General features: G+C 44.1%; 1 protein-coding gene and 1 long non-coding RNA gene across 3 annotated transcripts in view; both read right to left on the bottom strand.

The window, feature by feature from the left end:
• The window catches only part of LOC143283066 (sodium-coupled monocarboxylate transporter 1-like), a 45165-nt gene extending 40697 nt beyond the window's left edge, over positions 1-4468 (bottom strand). The window contains exons 1-2 of one of the 2 annotated variants that reach the window (XM_076589094.1): positions 4239-4468; positions 956-1329 (exon numbers count right to left, since the gene is read on the bottom strand). In XM_076589094.1, the coding sequence (XP_076445209.1) occupies positions 956-1129 (174 nt within the window). In that variant the 5' untranslated portion in view covers positions 1130-1329; positions 4239-4468. Of the gene's footprint in view, positions 1-955; positions 1330-2136; positions 2339-4238 lie in introns of those variants that run through there. The other variant, XM_076589103.1, reaches the window with a different exon arrangement.
• An 8532-nt stretch (positions 4469-13000) lies between these two features.
• The window catches only part of LOC143292083 (uncharacterized), a 2766-nt gene continuing 245 nt past the window's right edge, over positions 13001-15521 (bottom strand). The window contains exon 2 of the long non-coding RNA XR_013056620.1: positions 13001-14031. This is a non-coding gene — a long non-coding RNA (uncharacterized LOC143292083). The remainder of the gene's footprint in view (positions 14032-15521) is intronic.

The raw sequence follows: 15521 nt of genomic DNA, 5'->3' as shown, positions 1-15521 counted from the left end.
TCTATGATTTCAAAAGGGCATAACTCCTTGCGGGAGGTTTCTCAGTTTGGGCAAATAACTATCGTGCTGTGTTGATACATATTTGGTATTATTTCATTTATTCACTCACTGTCTCTTCTTTTTTCGATCATGGATGTGTGTGCATGTGTACCTATAATGTTTACAAGCCGGAGGTCTGACATGAAAATTCTTCGAGTCCTTGAGCCTCTCTCTCTATTTTTTTTTTCTCTCTGTCACACATACACAGGCGCTCGCGCGCGCACGCGCACACACACACACACACACACACATTCTCCATTTCCTCGTTAATCGCTGAAAGCAATAAATGCTGGGACAACATCTGAGGTTTGGATTGTAACATGAGAACAGTTCACGTCAATGAATGAAGGGGCGATGGTGGAACACAAAAGTAAACACATACTGTGTAAAGAGAAGTGAAGGGATGGGAACAGCGAGGTTCTACGCCTCAGGTTTGGCTCTGAGGGGTCCACACCACAGTGACATGACGTAATGACAGCGGCTTCTCTGACAGCAATGTTGACTGAGCAGTCAGGTGACAAATTGACATCAATTTTCTTCCCCTCAATTTAACGCTGAAGGTTAACACGTTAAAAAGCAACAAGAAACCCCGCTGTGTACACCAAAAACAGCTGTTCAGCTAAGTGTTCTATGTCTCTTTGTCTGCGCTAATAATATGCTTTGTTGTTTTGACTGCAAAGGCTGAGAGACCGTCTACACACAGCCAGTGGGACAAAACATAGAGGAGCGGAACTTAAGTCTTTAATTTCCATTCTGACCGATATATGGGAGAGAAACATGGCTGGATAGGATGAGCACACATTATACCTGAGAGAGAGCCACTGTCACTGCGTTCTGTGCCCGATGAACTGGCCTGGTACTGTTGTTCCCGAACATACCACGTGCATGCCTTTACGCAAAAAACAAACGAACTCACCTGCATGTTCCCTCCCGCCAGCAGGAACTCTTTCAGGGTCTGTTTCCTGCGGTCCTTCCAGGCATGGTAAAACCCGATGGATGCGGAGACCACCAGGATAGCGGCGAAGATGACGTAATCGAGAACGCTGAACGTCTTGGTCTTCCCCGTGACGATGCTGACGTCTTCCACCATGGTGACGTCACGAGGCGCTCACACCAGGTAAAAAAAAAAAAAGAAGTGAATTGGAAAAAGACTATTCCCGATTTTTCAAGTCCTTGATTATTTCAGCCAGAAGCCGAGGAGTCAAATGGTCGCTGTAATGATGCTGTTTTTGTCTCAACAGGGAGTCGACCTTCGAATGGTAAGAAGTTAGAATTAATGCCACCGACCACCTGCAACAGACAACGGTGGTTCATTACAGATCAGCAGCTTGTTCGGTGTGTAAATGAGAATATAAGGACTGCATACAACAGCAGTAATCACGAGAAGTCGTCAGTGATAATACGTGAACAAATGAACAAATATACAATAAAGTAGTAGTAGTCGTAGTTGTGTTGGGACTGGCATTTGACTTCCTAGGCCTCACGGCCTTTTTTATGTCCCCTTCAATATCGGTCTCCTTTTATTTGTGGGATACATATATATTTTCTTTTACACGTACTGTAAATCACTCGTCGAAGTCAATAAATTTTTCTTCTAAATTGATGTTCATGTCAAGGAGATTTTTGAACACCTCAAATACATGTTTAAGAGCTCGTGTGCGAAACAACCATTATCTGTCGTGCGTCGGTACATTAAATCAAAGGCAATGCTTGGCGGGCACAATAGCCGAGTGGTTAAAGCGTTGGGCTTTCAATCGGAAGGTCCTGTGTTCGAATCTCGGCAACGGCGCCTGGTGGGTAAAGAGTGGACATTTTTCTGATATCAAAGGTAAATACAATATGCACACCTGCTAGTGCCTGAACCCCCTTCGTGTGTATACGCACGCAGACGATCAAATACGTACGTTAAAGATCCCGTAATCCATGTCAATGTTCGGTGGGTAATGGAGACCAAAAAAAATATCCACCATGCATAAACCACGACAGTGTCATCGGCATGTCGATGTTGGTCGTGAAAAGAAAGAAAGAATTGAAAGCAGCTGCTATCATTAAGAAACGACAGTAGCTCAAAGAAGGTCACAATGGCGTGGAACATACAAACTATCAGAATAGCACGAAGATGTCCTATCAGTTGTGTTGTTTTCAACCCGGCCGTCCACAACGCAATCGCAGTGCTTTAACACGTGCTCTGCTGTTTGCTGACATGAAAACAAATCTGAGAAAATTTGGACAAGATCCACAAGTTTTTCCCTCCAGATGAATGAATAGTGTTCACAACAAGGTGTGGGCGTTCACTCTGCCAGTCACACGGAGGAGCGGAGGGGAAGAAAGGCGGATGAAGCAAAACGAAACTTTGTCGCTCATGGACAGGATCTGTGCGCCAGTAAACGGTGGTGTGTCATATATCAATGTCAGTGACTGCACTCGCTTGTACACACACATACAAAAACGCACACACACACACACACACACACACACACACACACACACACCTATAGCATTCTCTCCAAAAAATAAGCTTCACATTACACAATGTAATCAACCCTCCTCTCCCACCTTTTAAACGATAGCATTCAAATATGACAAATTAACACTTTGACAAAACGTCTATAATTGCCAGTATGCATGACGGGATATTTACAAAGACCCTCTTCTATGACTTACATATCAGAGCAGATATAAAAAATTGTACACGAGTTGGCCAACGTATCCCCTTGTCCACATCCCACCCCGCCTCAGCCCACCCAACCACACACACTGGACAACTCTATCCATCGTTGTGTTCAGCAGTTTAAATCACCAAACAAAATGGTCCAGTCCAATACTTTTTCAATAATGTGTGGTGCTGGCAAAGGTAAGTTAGTGGACATCCTCCACGTAAGTTCAGTTACAAATCTCAAGTATCATTTTGCCAGAAAATGCCGACCACGAACTGGCAGACATACCCGACAAGTTAGTACATTCAAGCTAGTACATTCAAACGGGAGCGTATCGTTGTGCTGCCGACCCGTTGTGCCGACCCGTTTACGGATTGTCTTTTGTCACAAAAAAGACAAAACAAGATGGGCAAGCCATACTTCTCCCTTTTTATTTGACATTTGGGTCACAGTAACGTCACAAATGGCATTCGCGAATCCTCATAGGCTACGACCTTTGTTTCAAATTTCGTAAAGATCGGTTCATAAACAGCTGAGAAAAGCTTGTTTGCGTAGAGAACTGCGCATTCTAAAAATAGAACATGATTAACGTCATCGTGAGCTTATTACTTATACCGTTTATAGTCCCTAGTATAATGAACACGTAACTGAAATTTGGAGGAAATCCGTTGATAAACAGCGGAGATATTAGTGATCAAAATTTTGGCAATTTGCGCCACTGTGACGTCACAAATGGCGCAAATGGGTCTCAACTCATACATTCGGTAGACATCATAGCCCCCGAGCTTTGATCCAAATTTTACTAAGATTGGTTCATAAACAGCCGAGAAAAGCTTGTTCAAAAATCATCGAATAGCGGGACGGCGACATAACGGGTCGGCGGCATAGCGGGACGGCGGCATAACGGGTCGGCGGCATAGCGGGACGGCGGCATAACGGGTACCCCCCCATTCAAACACTGTCTTTCCCTGTTGAGCCTTCCCCACCAAACCCTGTAACAGATCAGGAAAGCCAGGGCGCTGCCTCAACTCGACCAGATGTTAAAAAAACACAGGAATACACGCTACCACACACACATACACACACACTCTCTCTCTTGTATGTATATATGTATGAATGTATGTACATAGACCAGTATATGTATGCATGTATAAGTGTGTGTGTGTGTGTGTGTGTGTGTGTGTGTTAGCAAGCGTTTGTGTGTTGCAATAAATCAGAAAACAAACTATAGACAACATCCTGCTTTTTTGTGTGTTTCTCCCAGTTCCGGGAAGATAATGTTAACTTTCCATTGTACGTGTCATCGTCTTGTTTTTACTACCGAGTTATGCGAATTTTACGCTTCTGTCGTGCGATACCAAGCCTTCTTCAGAAAGACAGGCCACAACCTTGTTTGATAAGATTCTCTCTCTCTCTCTCTCTCAAAGTCAAGTGTGTATGCCTCCCGCAACAAACTCGCACAAGGTAGGAAATGAGCATGTGTACATAGCTGACCTGAAGTATTTGTTGACAGTGTTTACAGGGACAACACACGGACCTCACCTGTCAGCGATGTGCTTTCGGAGTCCAGTAGCCTCTCCACCCACAATGGTCTCCGGGTTCAAACAGGAACGGTCCCCTCTGTCCCTCCCTCTCTCCTCCACTCCTCGCTCACCCCTTGTTTCTTTGTCAGTCCCTTGTAGCCTCAAGCTGTCAACAGAGATCTCGCCACAACAGCTGTTTGTGTGACGGCGAAACGGCTCTTACGTCTCGGGTTCCTGTTGGGGGACTGACAGTTAACTACTTCGTCACAGCCCCCGCCGTCTTCCGCACACCGTCCTGGAGCGAGGAGGAGACAGTTGGGAGAGGAGTGGCTGGGGAGAGGGGGAGGGAGGCCAGGGGGGGGGGGGGGGGGGGAGGATACAGAGAGGGGTGGGAATGGAGGAAGGAGGGAAGGAACGGGCTGAGGGGGAGAGGGGTTGCGTCGAAGGGGATGGAAGATGGTAGTGGAGAGGACCTAGGGGAAGGAAAGGGAAGGAAAAATCTGGTGAAGGGAAGAAGAGGGGTGGAGAGGGGCTAGGGGTGCGTTGATGGAGGTGGCGAGGACTAAGGGGAAAGGGGAAGGGGGTTGTTAATACATTCGACGAGGTGTTGTATGACGTAAAGAAAGAAAAAGAAGAAACTAGGTTAGATATTCGATCCCAAACCAGTTGTGCGTGTTGAAGACCTAACAGTTCATCATGTAGAAGGAAGTTTTAACCGGACATTTCAGGATTGAAAATATACGCAGTTGTGTTTGCTTTATTATTGTCATATTTTTGACTCACTTGTGTAAACAAAGTGAGTCTATGTTTTAACCCGGTGTTCGGTTGTCTGTGTGTGTGTGCGTGTGTGTGTGTCCGTGGTAAACTTTAACATTGACATTTTCTCTGTAAATACTTTGTCAGTTGACACCAAATTAGGAATAAAAATAGGAAAAATTCAGTTCTTTCCAGTCATCTTGTTTAAAACAATATTGCACCTCTAGGATGGGCACAAAGAAATAAAAAATGAAGCCTAATTGTATGCAAACTGCATTTATTGTTATATTTATATTTTTTGTATTCTCTAAACTTGGCACTTTGATCTGATATTCTGACCCAACAACAAGAGCAGTCATTATTATAATTTTTTGTTCAAACAGGAACTTCTTTTGCTGAGCATGGAAGTTTTATTTACTTTGCAAACGTTTTGGTGCAGATAGTAAAAAAAGGAAAATTACTCTGTAATTAATGCTAGGGGACTTAATTTGCTTTAAACTGATCTTTCTCATCTTAAACATTACATTTTGAAATTATACTCAAATATACATAAAAAGCTTGGATTAAAAAAAAAAAAAGTGTATCACAAGTGAGTCTTGAAGGCCTTGCCTCTCTTGTTGTTGTTCTCATCATTGTTTTTCTTTCGTTGTTAATCAGTTGGTCAGAAGCTTTTGAAGTTTGCTGCCACCATTTTCTGAATATTTACAACAAGCATGGCCCATGCGTTCCCAAACAGCCATGGATATTAAAAAATATATATATATATATATCGGAGATGCCATGACTACAAAGATTTCCTTTTAGCTAACAGAGAAATATTTTCAAAATCTTGTTTTATCAAAAGCAGACAGTGAATCCATTGGAAATATCGCAAACCAACTGAGAAATAAACACACAGCTACACAAAACACACTGCCTACAAACATGTCAACATGTGTGTGTGTGTGTGTGTGTGTGTGTGGGTGCGTGCGTGTATTTATATTGTTGTACAATACGTTATTGTCTTAACACGTGTGTGTGTGGTTTTAAACATATGCATATTGTTTGTTGGATGTTTAAAAGAATATATACATTGTTGTGCAGTGCCTAATTGTCTTAACACGCGCGCATGTGTGTGGATGTGTGGTTTGTTTTTGTCTATCGTCAGCTACTGTGAGTTCCAATTCGCGCATGTTCATTTTTTGTTGGTGTTTACAACGAGCCTGTGATTGCACACGTTCATTTCCAGGGGGATCAATAAAATGTTTTTGAATTGAATTGAACTGAATTTGAATTGATCAACTCAACGCGCAACCCAACACGCGTTTTGCAACATGGCTGATTCATCTATAAAAACAACAACAAAACAACAAAAAACCAGCAACATGCAGATTCACAGAAACAAATTAAATATCCTTAAGGACTTTTATAGATCGATGTTTTTTAAACTATCAGATACCCCTTTAATGAGCGTGCGTGAAGTGTGAGATACTATTTGTCATTTGAAACACATATCAGAGGTCTGGATGAAACAGACTCCAATATTGAAAGAAAAAACCCAAAACATTCGGCCCCTGGTATTTCAGAATCATTCCCCTTTTATCTATATGCTCAGCTAATATCACAAATTGATATAACCTTACAGATGGACCAACAGCAAAGTGAGAGATGTATTTTCAATGGCTTTTCCATTGCAATGAGAAGTTATTTACAGCTTAGTCTTTTGTGGAGGATTACGACTCTAAAACTAGGAGGCATGATTGCAATGGCTCTTAGTGCTGCAGCACTGGGGACTAGTTGTCCTTTGGGAACCATCCCAACGCCGGCTGTCCTCTTGGACGAGAGAGTGGGGATGTAACTTGGACAAGACGCTCTCCGCTGTGATTAAATTCTAATCCAGATAGTTCGGACAGCAGTTGCCTCATCTGCTGTTCTGATATGTCTCTGCCTCTATTCTCTTTTATTTGATCTTTTCTCTTCTCTTGTCTACTCTCTCCACTCTCGCCCATCCCTCCTCTCTTTTTTTCCTATTTCATTTTTCTCTCTTTATTTTTTTTGTGCTTTTCTTTCTTAATTGTGTACCCAAGGACTTGGTTGACAAAAAGCATTCTTTTTACTGTGCTTTTCTGAATACCCTCTAAAAATGAAATTCGTACGTTCGTTTCCCCCAAACTTCCCCTCACTTATTTCCTCCGCATGCGCGCGCGCGCGCACACACACAAACACACACGAACGTGAGACACACACACAGAGAGAGAGAGAGAGAGAGAGGGGGGGGGGGGGGGGGGGAGGGTGTCACAAACCCAAAGTTGAGAAACGACGAGCGATTGCTAAGCACTACTGTGATAATACAGTACAATAAACAAATGAAGACGTGAATATCAAAACAAAACTTAAATTGAATAAATCATACAAACAACGACAGTCAACAAATAACCTAAGCTAAAAAAACCCCAAAACAAAACAAAAAAAACACAAAAAAACCATGCACAAGAGGAAGGAAATAGTACACTAACGAAAGGAGTTGGAAACAGTTCGTGACAAAGCATCAGCCAGAACATTGGCCACACCACGTGCGAACTTCATTTCGAATTCAAACGCTTTGTATATCCAGGCTCCACCTCACTTTTCTGTTTCTCTTTCTTCTTCGCTGTCACACATTTCGTCAGCCATCTTATGAGCTACCTCCACCACGTTCTGCTGGCTGCCGCAGAGAGTTGTTTTTCTTGATGAAGAAGGCACCTCTGAGGAACATGGTCATCTGTGTGAGTTCTCTTGATCGCAGGAGCAGGTTGGAGAGGGTGCCAGCCTTAACTTCTTGTTCCTATGAGCCGTTGGGGTGATTGTGGACGGTTCGGAACTTCATCACGATCACCTGCTGCTTCCTGTTGATACTCCTCTTCTCACACAGCTGAAGCTGTTGTCTGGTTGGTCTTCCTGGGGCTCCTGCTTTTGCCAGCCCATCTGCTCTCTCATTTGCCGGAACTCCACAATCCACTGGAGGACTGCTTTTCTGGATCTTCCCAGCCGTTGCAGAACTTTCGTCAGGTATGGGAGTTTGTCATTTTCCAGGGCCCCAAGTACAATAAGGACATCCCAGAGGAAGACCACAATAGTGATAACATTATGTAGAAAAAGGGAGGGGTTCAGAATGAAATCTGACTGTACATTAATTCTTTATCACTTGTTTTTTTGCATTCTTTCATTTGTTTCATGCTCATTATTTTTGGATTTGTTTTCCACATTATACTTCCTCAATGAAGTATAATGCAAAGATTACAAGAAAAAAAGCCAGAGAAGACTTTGTAATAATTATTTTACTGAAACTGTTTTTCAGAACTGCAGTTTAGGTCAATCATATTGGAAATATCAACCCAAGTTTGTCATTCGTCGCTCTTCATCTGATTTGCATAATTTGAATGTTAGTTGGTATGCGTTCGAATTTTAGACCAGAATCTACAATGTTGCCCCTTTAGGCCTCCAGTCGTTTCTTCTTTCCCCAGTCTGCTGTTCGGCAATAATTAGACTGTCATCGTTTATTGTGCTCACGTCAAACTTTCTTGTCTTGATCATTAAATGTATATGTAATATTGTCTAACATTGAAATAAAAACTTATTATTTTTACTCCCTTGTTCCTAGTCTCCTCCGTGTGACAAGATAGGCGATCACTTCTAATGTCGGGCGCGACATGATCAACTGTGTTTAAAAAGGCCTGTTGCCATGGTGTACAGTCACCGTGTCTTCATGTCACTGGGTTAAAACTGGGGCACAGACGACTGCACATGCAACGACACACTGGTAGAATGGGGAGGAGAGGAGACGACGTTAGGTGGACGCAATGGAGAAGAAAGATCTGGTGATAAACTGTTGAAAGGAGAATGCACACATATAACAAGTTCGGTTGTGGTGGGCGTCGCCTTTTCTCCCCCCCCCCCCCCCCCAAACCCCTGTAACCAGACGGTGGAGGGTGGTGAGGTGGTCGTGGTGGTGATAGTGGCGATGGCGTGTGCATAGGGGGGGGGGGGGACGGGTGAGCTGTTGTCAGTGGTGCGTAACAGTCTTCTTTCCTTTTTGAGGTCAATTAATTTTTTAAATTGTATTTATAAGTAACAAAAAGATATAGGCGAATGTTGACAGTACGTACCCACTGAAAATGACCTTGCAAAAACGGTGACATGTTCAGCTAATGACAAGTGACTGCACCATTTCTGTTCATTGCAATGCAAGCTATCTTCCCTGCTGTCAGAGACCAACGGTTTGAAAGTCCTGCATTCTTGGCCATTTGGTTACAGCACCCATGTACTGCTTGGTTTCAAAACAGGGTGCTCATAGTCCTTTGTTTTTTTCTTCAAATGGTTTCCCTTTCGTTAGCAACTGAAAGAGAATATTATTCATGTCATTCGATCATGATACTGGAAACCATTTGCACATTCCGAGCCGCCTTGTTAAGCTCCCGATTACTGTCACTCATTCTAGTCAGGAGATATATGTGTGTGTGTGTGTGTGTTTGAGTGAGAGAGAGAGAGAGAGAGAGAGAGAGAGAGAGAGAGATTTCATCCCAGATAAGTGTTTGAGTGCCTTTCGGATGGATTTAATCAGTGAATAATATTATCCTCTGTGGGGCCATGCAGGAGGACACACACAGAACTCAATTGTTCAGTCAACCTGACCTGAGAGGACAGCACCCAACCTGGAAGAAAAGGAAATGGGCGGGGAAAGGGAGAAAAAACCCCCACCCAAAGTCTGAAAAGAAAAATAGATTTCCGGTTTTCGACACGTGTGTGACAATAATCGCAAGCCCCCCCCCCCCCCCGCGCCACCCCCTTCTCCTAGCTCCTTTCCCTCCCCTTCCTGTCTAGTGGACGGTGACGTGGTTGCAACCCGCCCAACTGGAAAGCGAGTGTGCATGGGTTCGAGTCGAGTCCCATGTACGGACCTTAATTTTTACTCCCCCATACCCACCCCAATTCCCCTTACACTAAATCGCGAGTGGAGGTCTGGGTGCTAGTCAGTCGGATGAGAACATGAATCGAGGCCCCTTTTTGCGCAGCATGCACTTAGTTCATGTAAGCGAACCCACGGCAACAAAGGGTTGTCCCTGGCAACATTCTGTCGAAAATCTACTTTGGTTATAAAGCAAATTGCAGAGGGGGCAAAAAAAGGTGGTGCTGCACCGTGGCTACACGATCACCCAGGGAGAGCATCACGAATTTCACACAAAGAAATCTGTTGTGACAATACAATACAATACACACTCGGGTTCAGGGTGTTCAATCAGTCTGACCCGAGAGGTCAACACCCAGCCTACAGCCGGAGCAAGACGAGAGAAACCTCACCCAGAGTCTGAAAAGAACAACAGACTAAATCAATTCAATTCAATCCAATTCAAAATACTTTATTGTCTGCTTCAACCAAAACAGAAAACTCCATTGCGGTTCAAAATACCCGCTAGCAAACTATCAAAGACAAAAACGAATGAGTAAATGACACACCCTTCCCTGATCACCACGCACACATCAATTATCATGTGCAAGGAAAAACATTCGGGTAAGATAATATTACATGTTAAGAGTGAAAACTCTCTCTCTCACTCTGTATGTGTGTGTGCGTGTGCATATGCGTGTTTGTGTGTGTGCGTTTTTGTGACGTGTATATTAATCATAAGCCCCCCTGTCCCTCCTCCTTCCACTCCTCTTCCCCACCATCACCTGCACACCTTTCTTAAAAGTCTGTCCCTGCTCGCCAAGCTCATCATCAGGGATGGCTTTCTTCTTTTTCTGCGTTCGTGTGGGCTGCAACACCCACGTTTACTCCGTTTGTTCGGGTGGGCTTTACGTGTATGTCTGTTTTAAACTCGCCATGTAGGCAGCCATACTCAGTTTTCCGGGGCAGGGGTGGCTTTAAAACGTGGTCAGCACTGTTTGGAGTGGTCCAGCTTAATGGGTTATCTAACCGGTGCCAGATATTTCAACAGACAAACCACAATATCCTCAACCTTGACCTGGTGACACACTTCCCCACTTGAGATCGACTTGCCCATATTCAAACCCCGACCGTGCCACACACAAACACACACACTATCGAAGCATACGTTGTACACACACACTGTGTACGGTTGACGTCCTGCTGACGCTTGTAAAAAAAGGCTTTGTGATTCACACATAAAAGTGATCTTGTCAGCCTAAGAAATTAGCTTGCCATTCTGTGGGCGTTACACGTTCCCTCGGCTGAAATGCAGCCATTAAAACGCTATTGCCGTCCGTTTGCCTCTGCCCTTCCATTCACCTCCCTGTCTTGTAAAAATACCTCCCAGAACCACCATCCCTTCTCCTTTCCTTAAACTCTTGCCTCCCGTGGATTCACTTTAGATTGCTTTTGTAGATTCCTTTTTAAAAGAAACCCTCGTGTTCATGGTGTGGATACATACGATTATTCAAGCATGATGATGGTTTAAAGTGACACCTGAATACTCCAAACTAAATTGACTCTTTAGAGTTGTTCTGGGTGAGGCATAGCTCCTGAGAGATAGTTTGGATCCAATCAGAATGACTCCCCTCAGCTACAACACTTTGTCCTTTGTGTTCGGAATTTGTTCTTGGGGATGTATAGGTATACATGCAGGGGTGAATGATTTGTTTGCGCCAGTACGGATGCGTCCGTGCATGCGAATGGGGGAATGGGTTTGTATGGGTATGTGTGCCTGTTAGTATTCCGGGACTCTCTCTCTGTGTGTGTGTGTGTGTGTGTGTGTGTGTGTGTGTGTGTGTGTGTGTGTGTGCTGTGTTGTGGTTTGTGTGTGTGCGTGTGCGTGAGAGGGAGGAGAGCAGCTGAAATATTGAGTGGACACAATAAAGTGCACCAGTTATGTAGAGAGAGAGAGAGAGAGAGAGAGAGAGAGAGAGAGATGATGATGATGATGATTTTTAACTCCAAACATGACAATTTCTTTCTCGAAGTTAAAACAATGTTCACATTTGCTTCTGAACATCTGCTGAAACTGACAAAAATTCAGAAACAATGCCATATTCAAACAACAGGTGAGATTTGAAGGTGGCTTCTCATTATGATGACGATGCTGCTATGAAAGTCCATTGTAGGAATGGTACTACTGTTCGCTTTCTCACATTAAGGCAAGTACTGTCACCAAAGCGCCAACAAAGTTCTGACAATGAAGTTCATGAACACGAGAATGGATAGAATTCCCGCGTGTCAATTTCACACCTCGTGTTGGGTCCGGGTTTCTGTAAGCAGATGAAGTCCGTGTCTGAGACGAATTACGACATGGTGATACCGGCAGGTTTGGGTACAGCACACACATGCATGCCGGTGTAACAAGCCTATTCGCCACCCCCAACCCCCCAACCGTTTCGCGAGCACCTCGATTTCCTTCGGTTCAAATCGTTGTGTAATGCTGGGAGGAATATAGATGGAAATTCAAGCGCATGTGGCATGTGGCCATATCTTGGTACAATGCCAAAGTCCAACTCTTGGATGCTAAGTGTTTTGTGGTGGTTTTTTTTTTTTTTTTTTTTTCTTCGTTCGTGGGCTGCAACTCCCACGTTCACTCGTATGCACACGAGTGGGCTTTTACGTGTATGACCGTTTTTACCCCGCCATGTAGGCAGCCATACTCCGTTTTCGGGGGTGTTTTGTGGTGTTCATGGGGCCTCTTTCCTTCCTTTTCTTTTCTTGTGGTTGACATTATGATTATGACGTTAACTGGTGGAATTCCAAACTGAAAATTTTTATTTATAAAATGAAGATGTTATGGAACAGGAGTTGGATGTGGGGCTTAGGAGCTAGTTCAGTTGGGTCGCCGGATGGCTGGGTGGGTTTGTTTTACCACCAACAACACACCCTGAGCAGTCTGTCTCTTTGCACGATTGCCGGTATGGAAGGCAGATACGGCACGAAACAAGAGTTAGACAACAGAGATCAAGGCGTAACGTAAATGACAATACAAACTGAAAAAAGTGGAAGAAAAATTAATAAAATAATTAATAAAAATAAAACGTTCAGCACACAGACTGTTACAACGACCTGCTTCCAGGGAAATCCTGTTTGAGTATAAAATAACAGTGGAGTGTTCACCTAGAGTTAACACGACCGCCCAGGAAGCGAGAGAATCTGAGCGAATTAGTTCGATCCCCACAATCGCTAGTATTTTCTCCCCTTCCATTAGACCTTGAGTGGTGGTCAGGACGCTGGTCATTCGGATGAGACGATAAACAGAGGTCCCGTGCCGCATGCACTTAGTGCACGTAAAAGAACCCACGGCAACAAAAGGGTTGCCCCAAGCATAATTCTGTGGGATAATCCACCTTGACAGGGACAGGAAAACAATAATACCTACAGGCAGAAAAAAGGGTGTTGCTCTCACTGTTAAGACGCGCTCTCCCTGGGGAGAGCAGCCCGAATTTCACGCAGAGAAATCTGTTGTCACAAAAGAGTATTACAATACAATACAATAGATGCACACGGTGCAGCAATTAAAAAAGACAACCAAAAATAATCAATCAGGTACGATACCACCATTTCACGTCAGTGTCTTTTTGAACAGTCCGCAAAATGTGAACTCAAACAGGGGTAAGTATCACTCAAGTCGGAAGCCTTTGGCGCCTTACCCGCCACACCTGTTGTCTTAGTGGAGATAAAGAAGGCTGGGGGACGGACGTTGGTGGTTCAAAAGACCACAGCCACGAACAACTTGACCTTAAGGGCGTGAAGCCGATATGTCGTTAAACTCAACTCTACAGACGCTGGTGGAACTGATGAAAAGTTGGTCCTTCACGTACATAGTAACGAAACACCTAATCGGATTTGTTGTTGCTTTCCAATATAGAAAGCGTGAAGGAGGAAGGCTGTCCGTGGTCACGTCTGACTGGAAAATCATTTAGCCAGAGGCCAGCTGGGGACGAGAATACAGCCAGGAAAGGGTCACTTGGGCACTTCACCTTTGACACTGGCCCCACTGCCCACACTAGGCTGTTTTGCCGCGGGGACACTGCTCGCACTGTCACCTTTCTTAGGGTCTTCCTCTTTGCTGCTCTTGGCGACATCCACTTGCTCATCAGCACTGCACATATCATTATATTCATTCATTTATTTATTCATTCATTTTTTTTTTTACTGAAGTACTCTGTGTGTGTGTGTGTGTGTGTGTGTGTGTGTGTCGGGTGAGAGGATGGGGAGGAGAAGGGTGGCGGAAAGATCTGACAGACAGACAGACTGCCACACAAACAGACATAGAAAGGCAGGCAGGTTGTGATTAGATTTGCACACACAAAGAAACAGCGCGGAATCATCTTTATATTCCACTGAAATATTTCGCAATAGAGAGAATTTTAAGGAATTTTGACATCATGGAAACAGGAAACGGTTGCAACTTCTAAGAACCCCTCCCCCTCCTCCGTAAAAGTAACGATACAAAAGAAAACAAAAACTGACAGGTATTTCATGTTCTTATAATAGATCACAATGACTGTTGTATAAATATGACTCGATAATTGTTGCACGTATCATTAGCATTCTTTGTGCGTGTATCTGACAACTTGCACTCCATCACTCAGTTTCAGCCTCGGTTCAAAATAGTTGACACTAACCGTCTTAGTACTCTTGCCCAAATCGGCTATCAGTAGAATATGCTCCATTCGTTCCCTTTTTCATTTCGGGGTGGGCAACTCAAAAGTCTCAAAAAGCGAAAAGTCGGCAGCTCCGAACAGAGTTGTTTACATTTACTATCTGTACCATTACTACACCGTGTCCCCCGATTCACGCGATCAATTAAAGGGAGACGATTTGAAGCCGTCAGTCTTCAGCTTTTCGCGCGGCCCCCGACCCGATCTGCCCCCTTAGTTGTCTACCGTGCACCTCATACATTGCACACAACACTTTATCCACACCCCTTTTTTCTTCCTCCACACATCTTTCTTCACACACACCTAAAGGATCACCTACAAACGTCAACTGTCACCAGTGTTCAGCACGTTTTTTTTTTGTTGTCTTTACATGGACCTCTAGATAATTCAGCGTATTTAAATTGGGAGTCCCTTTTCATCTTGAGAAAGAGAACAGCACAGCACAGCACAGCATAGTACAGTACAGTACAGTCCCTTTCAGACCAGCGAAACAGAGAACAATGGTGCAGCCATTCAGCGCAATTCGGGCGCAATAGCCGAGTGGTTAAAGCGTTGGACTTTCAATCTGAAGGCCCCTGATTCGAATCTCAATAACGGCACGTGGTGGGCAAAAGGTGGAGATTTTTCCGATCTCCCAGGTTAACATATGTGCAGACCCGTTAGTGCCTAAACCCCCTTCGTGTACATACGAACGCAGAAGATCAAATACGCACATAAAGATCCTGTAATCCAAGTCGGCGTTCGGTGGGTTATAAAAACAAGAACATACCCAGCATACACACTCCCGAAAACGGAGTATGGCTGCCTACATGGCTGGGTAAATAAGCAAAACAGTCATGCACGTAAAATGTTGCATGTCTGTATGAGTGCGTGACTGAAAGCTGATTATTTGACACAGGAAACAAATGATGAGCGCCCAAATGACAGC

Source organism: Babylonia areolata, chromosome 1 (genome assembly GCF_041734735.1).
Source record: "Babylonia areolata isolate BAREFJ2019XMU chromosome 1, ASM4173473v1, whole genome shotgun sequence".
Lineage (NCBI taxonomy): Eukaryota > Metazoa > Mollusca > Gastropoda > Neogastropoda > Buccinidae > Babylonia > Babylonia areolata.
Note: the sequence above shows the minus strand (reverse complement) of the source record. Positions and strands in the feature narration are given on the sequence as shown.